Genomic DNA, 6,069 nt, shown 5'->3' with positions numbered 1-6,069 from the left:
ATGGGCAGCGCCTTACAGAACAACCTGGTCTCCTGGCCCTTCCGGGGGGAGACCGAAACACAGAGCGGCGCTAGGCGGAGGTGGGCGGTGGAGGGGGCGTCTCGGTCTTTCGGAGTCCAGCGAACGCTGGGCAGAAACCAATGGGTGATTGTGGCCCATCGGGGATCCCTCGGAAGCAGCCAATGACCTCTCTCCGCTCTGCACCCCGCCCTCTCCACAGCGCGCAGCTGGACCATTGGAGCTAGCAGGATGGGGGAGCGCAGCGCCAGCATTTGGAGCGGGGGGCGTGGCCCAGACTGTGACCCGCCCATCTTTCCCGGCTAGGTTCCCCATTGGCCGAACTGCGGTGCCGCGGCGGGCGGAGAGGAGGGGCGCGAGGCGCGCTGTAGGCGTGGCCTGAGGGCGTGGCTGGCGGGGGGCGGGGCAGCGGCGCTGTCGCAGTGAGAGCCGGAGCAGCGGCGGCCCGTCTGGAGCTGCGGCGGGTGAGCCTGCGCGGCTAGCGGAGCCGCGGGGCCGGGAACAGGTGATCGCAGCAGGAGACCCGCGCCCTCCCGAGTTGCGGCGCCGGAGCCAAGGCTTCCTGGCTCAGCGGCAGGCCCAGGGCTGACAGAGGCCAGCTGCAGGCTTCGCACGCGCTTCCCGGGTATCCCTCTCCCCGCGCGAGCATCTGAAGCCCCTGGGTCCCGCGCAGCCTCGGGAGCGGCAACCGCGCGCGGCGGAGCAAAGTTGTGGACGTGTCCCGACCGCCGGGCCCTGCGCCGTCACCACCGGCTGGGCTCGCGCTCTAGGAGCTGCGCTCGCCCTGCAAGCCCCGGGGGTTCCCTTTGCAAACTGCTCCAGAGGCTGAAACTTCGGGTGCCGGCGGGTCGGGGCCTGCGTCCTGCGCACCCTCCGCGAGGGCGTCGCGGACGGCATGTGACCACTCCGGCGCGGGAAGGCGCGGGAGGGCGCGGGCTCCGTGGATCAGGCGGAGGGCAGGCTGCGGCGCACGGCGGGCCCGGGCTCCAGCCGAGCAGCCCCCCTCGCCCGGGCCCCGCCGAGGCCGCCGCGCCCCCGCCCCCGCGCGGGAGGACTCGCTCCAAACTCCCTGAACTTCGGGCGGGTCCCGAAGCGGCGGCCTCGAGGTGCGCAGCCTTGCTCGGGGACCCCAGCCACTTCACTCTTGCTCCCCACCCTTGAGGACTCTGAGGACTCCCGGGGCCCCGGGCGGAGCTGACAGCCCCCTCCTGCTGGCCGCGCCGCGATGCTGGTGAGGAAAGTGCCGGGTTTCGTCCCGGCCTCGCCGTGGGGGCTGCGGCTGCCGCAGAAGTTCCTTTTCCTGCTCTTCCTCTCGGGCCTCGTCACCCTGTGCTTTGGCGCCCTGTTCCTTCTGCCCCATTCCTCTCGCCTCAAGCGCCTCTTCTCGGCCTCGCGGACCCAACAGCCCGGCCTGGAGGTGATGGCCGAAATCGCCGGTCACCACTCGGTGTCAGAGCAGGAGCCGCCTCCCAACCCTGCCCCTGCGGCTCCGGCCCCGGGTGAGGACGATCCCAGCCGCCTGGTCGGTGTTCTCCGTAGGAAAGGGTGGCTGCGGCGAACCCGCCCCACCGGGCCCCGGGAGGAAGGCAACAGGGTTGCAGCCCTCAGGCCGCAGGAAGAGAGCGTCCGGTTCACTTTCGACTACAATGGTTTCCGCAGCCGCCTTCGACACCCGGTCTTGGGGACAAGGACTGATGAGAGTAAGGAGTCCCAGAGTCTGGTGCGAGCTCAGCGAGAGAAAATCAAAGAGGTAAGCACCCCCCCCCCCAACACACACCTCCCGCCAAGACTTCTAGCTGCAAGCGATTCCCCACCTTCTTGGCCTCTCCTGGCTCCTGGTCTGCCCAAGACCCTTCAGGCAGGCCGCAGCACCGCCCCTCAATCCGAAGTTACTCTCTTTGCTTGGTGCCTACTTTAGGATAACTAGGTTAGTTCATGGCTCCTACCAACCTCCAGGTGGATTCCCCCCCCCCCCACCACCCCCGTCCCCTTTAAGTTCCTAGCCCTGGTGGGCTCCAGGCTTTCCCTGATGGGTTGCTAGTAGGAGTGGATTTTAGGTCCTTAGTTTTCGTTTGTACAGGAGGGAGCCACTAGAAACCCTCTCCCTCCCTGTGTGCCTTTTAAGTCTTGACTTCTCCTAAGCTCCAGCAGGCTCTGGAAAACCCAAGACATGTGAGGTATTTGGGGTCCTGTTTTGTAATCTCTCGGCCTCTTGCAGACCAGAGATCTCGAGCATTCCTGCTAACTGCTTCTATCGAGCGTTGCCACAATTGTACATAATTGCATGTGAAAGACGAAGGAGTGATCAATAAAGCAGTGGGAATGTTACAGAAGCTCCGAGGTTATTGGCTTAATGAGGCGGGTCTTGGACTGGTTCCCCGTAAGGAGTGGGCCGCAGAGGGATTTAGAGGGATCACTAGACTTGAGTCACAGTCTTAGTTTTAAGACATCAAAAACAAACACGGCTTGGAACTGGCTTGCCGACAATTTGCCAAGAGGCCACTGGTACCTGAGTGTTCTGCCCCACCCCAGCTAAGTGTGGTCTGTGAGAACTGCGTGGCCAACATAGCAGCGGGAGCTGCAGTGACACCCCCAGGCCACAAGGGGGCTGTGAGCAAGCACTGGGCCAGGGTCTCTTCCCTGGAAAGAAGAAAATGCTTTTCCTGTTCCTGGGGACCCAGAAGGAGAGCATTGCTCCAGTCTGGACCTCCTAGGTTTACTGTAGGAAGTCAGCAGGGCTGTTTCCATTTCTAGAGAGAGCAGGCAGCACCTTTAGGGTCTCTGCTGCCAAGATGTTCCAGAGCCATTGGAGGACTTGGCTACCCTCTTCCTCTGTGGGAGCTGTCCTTCCTCCCAGGATCACCATTTATGGCTGCTGGTACCCTAAGGTGCTGTGCTGAGCCCTGTTTGAGATTCTGTATGAGCAATCACAGGTCACGGGGGAACCACACATGAGCGAAGTCCTTGGTGTGTGAGTGCTTGTGTGTGTGCACGTGAGCAACTTCAAGTCCACAATTTTCACTCAACTCTCAAAGGTTAATCATCAAAGACTAGAATTTATAACAGTTACTCGAGAGCCATCCTCTCTGCCCTTTCTGTTATGGGGCTTCTTCTCTTCCATTCACCCGGGCCACCTGCCTCTCCTTTTCCTGAAACTGTCTCTTAGCACAGTCCTTCTTTCCCACTCTTCCAAACCTCCATGGTGGGCCACAGCCCCCAGTGAAATCACACATACACCTCGTGCATGCCGTCTCTCATGGGATGCCTAGAGCTGCCAAGAAATTGTCAAAAAGATCTCCAAAAGCATTGGGAATTCTCCAGAGTGGGAGAGGTAGAAGGAGCCACTTCTGGGCTAGAGCCTTCTGAGAGCCTCCCTGGTAGGGCATGGCTGGGGGGTGGGGGGTGGTGGTGGTGGTGGAGCATGGGGGATGGGGGACATGGTAGGCTGGCTCTTGGAGGGGATCTTGGTCCTGCCCATGCAGAGACAGCCTTTGTGACTAGCAGAGTCTGGTGCTCCCTACTTGCTGCAATGGCTGGGGCTGGTAGAAAGGTGTGAGCACTGTAGGCTGTGCAGGTGGGCGTGGTAGGGGCTGGTAGGAGGTGTGAGCACTGTAGGCTGTGTAGGTGGGCATGAGTGGGAGGAGGGCCCCATGGTGCTAGGTATCTGGATGTGTGATGCGGTCATCATTGCCTTACACCTCTGGTTGTAGCTAGAGGCAGGCTTGTGGTTCCTTGCACCTGCTGTTCTATAGCCTCCTTGCTCTGTCTGCAGACTTCAAGCTCCTCAGAGAGGTGGGCTTGGGGCTGTATTCACAGTTATGTTTGGGGATCTGTGGTCTTCTCAGGCTCCTTGACTTTGAACCCTGCCCTATGTCCCTATCCTGAAAGTGGTGGCTTAGAAGGTAAGACACAATGACTGTCTTTGTTGTCCCATCAGAGGAGGGCATCTCGCTGGAGGTGTCTATCCACGGGTCTCCTTCGGTTTCTCTCTGTGTCCCGCCTAGGGGTGGGTCATTTTAGAGGTACCTGTTTTCCGAAAAGGGACTGTGGCATTTGTCTCTGGTTTGTTTATCTCCAGACACAGATTGATTAGACCCAAGGAGAAGAGGAGAGCTAGCATCAGATAAAAAGAGATCTGTTCTTATACGACGAGGTTTTTGAGAGTGGAAGTAAGCATTAGGACAGAATCAGAGAGAGTGACGGATGAGAGTGGATGGAAACCGGACAGACACTCAGGCTCAGGAGCAAGTAAATGTCTTTGTGAACATTCTGATGTGAGAGATGGATATGGCTGCTGATAAGATGGGTCGAGGTCACAGCTTCTGGTTAGACACGTGTCAGGGCCTACTTAATCACCTCCTTATCCTGGGTTTGAAACCGTAGGTGTCGGAGATGGGGGGAGGGATCGAGAGAACCCCTGTTGGCGTCTTAGCTCAGATGTTAACTGTCTGTCTTTGGGTAAGCCACACCCCTTCCTGCAGGACTGGATGAAGAAGAGGTGATAGGTTGTTGGTGGATGAGGGTCTAGCTTTGGCCCCTCTGTAGACGTCTAAGCCAGCGAGGGAGGTCTCAGCATTGTACTTCCTCCTTTCTTGTACCTCTTGGTCCCATTGTGGTCTAGTGGAATCATGTGGTGATGGTTTTGATGGTGGTGATGTTGTGTCCCTGGCTTGTACCCATGAATAGCTATCTAAATGTCCATTAATCTAGTTATTCCCAGCACTCAGGTTGAACTTGGGGGAGATGGGGTTGAATGGCTTGCAGCTTGGGCTCAAGAAGGGCAAAGATGGCTAGAATGCATAACACAGCTCTGAGGGCCATACAAACCCACAGGGGATGCTTTCTGACATTGTGGCATGATGTCACCTACACAGGTGTTGGGATGCATTCATAGCTGTCCTGGGACATGTTTGATAGGGAATGGGAGTCATTGTCCATTGATGAATGAATGGACTGTGGATTCAAATTCAGGCTTCTCCCAACAAGAGTTGGGAATGGGCAGCCTGTTAGCGTCACATCGCAGGGAAATAATGTACAGTTTTGTTCTCGTGATGGTAGGTTGCTGATCTGAAATACCCCCATGGGTAGCTCCCAACGAAGGGGGCTTTTGTCAGAGGCAGTGGGCAGTACGGAGCCATGGTACTGGGCACTGGTGTTGGGTATCCCCCTAGCTTATTAGTTACTTTTGAAAACAGTTCCAGGAAGGCTCATCTCTTCTGGTTCCTCTTCCCAAAGTGCTTGTCTAGGCAGAGAAGAACTTGGATTGAATTTCTGCGTCCTTGACCGGTTAGCCCAGGACTCTCGTGTGCCACCTCACAGCAGTCTTGCAAAGATTCCATCCTGGGTTCTACTCCGACCTTGGTCTGGGTCTTGGTCTTGATATGGTAAAGGCAATGACCAGGACTCAGGGGCACTCTTCTCTTCCCCATGCCCCCACGCCCATGTTTACCACTGTGTTTATGGATCTGCCCTATACCTAGGATCTGGTGTGACATTTAGTTGGCCCAGATACTTGAATATTGATCCAGCTTTATGAAAGATCTGTACACTGGGCGGGGGGAGATCTGTCAGTTGGAGAGGTGCTTGAGGACCTGAGTTTGAGCCTTAGAAGCCATGTGAGGAGGCAGAGCTTGGTGACATGTCCTTATCTTGGTCACGGAGAGGTGGAGACAGATGGATCTTTAGGATTTACTGTCCAGTCAGCCTGGTCTACTGGGCAATAAAGAGACCCATTGGTTTTTCTTGTCAGGGTGTCTGTGTGTAGCCCTGGCTGTCCTGGAACTCACCCTATAGACCAGGCTGGCCTCGAACTCATAGAGATGAGCCTGCCTATGGCTACCGAGTGCTGGGATTAAAGGCATGTGCCACCACTGCCTGGCTAAGAGACCCATCTTTAAAAAATAGAAAAAAAGGCGGGTGTGGTGGCGCACACCTTTAATCCCAGCACTCGGGAGGCAGAGGTAGCTAGAACTCTGTGAGTTCAAGGCCAGCCTGGTCTACAAAGTGAGTTCCAGGACAGCCAGGGCTATACAGAGAAACCCTGTCTCGAAA

At 57.2% G+C, this 6,069-nt stretch overlaps 1 protein-coding gene across 2 annotated transcripts in view; it reads left to right on the top strand.

Annotated features, from left to right (window-relative positions):
• Nucleotides 1-422: 422 nt before the first annotated feature.
• Nucleotides 423-6,069, top strand: part of Man1c1 (mannosidase, alpha, class 1C, member 1) — a 142,601-nt gene continuing 136,954 nt past the window's right edge. The window contains exon 1 of one of the 2 annotated variants that reach the window (NM_207237.3): nucleotides 423-1,768. In NM_207237.3, the coding sequence (NP_997120.1) occupies nucleotides 1,244-1,768 (525 nt within the window). In that variant the 5' untranslated portion in view covers nucleotides 423-1,243. The remainder of the gene's footprint in view (nucleotides 1,769-6,069) is intronic. The other variant, XM_011250232.3, reaches the window with a different exon arrangement.

This window comes from Mus musculus, chromosome 4, assembly GCF_000001635.26.
Source record: "Mus musculus strain C57BL/6J chromosome 4, GRCm38.p6 C57BL/6J".
Taxonomy (NCBI): Eukaryota; Metazoa; Chordata; class Mammalia; order Rodentia; family Muridae; genus Mus; species Mus musculus.
This window is presented reverse-complemented; position numbering and strand designations above follow the sequence as displayed.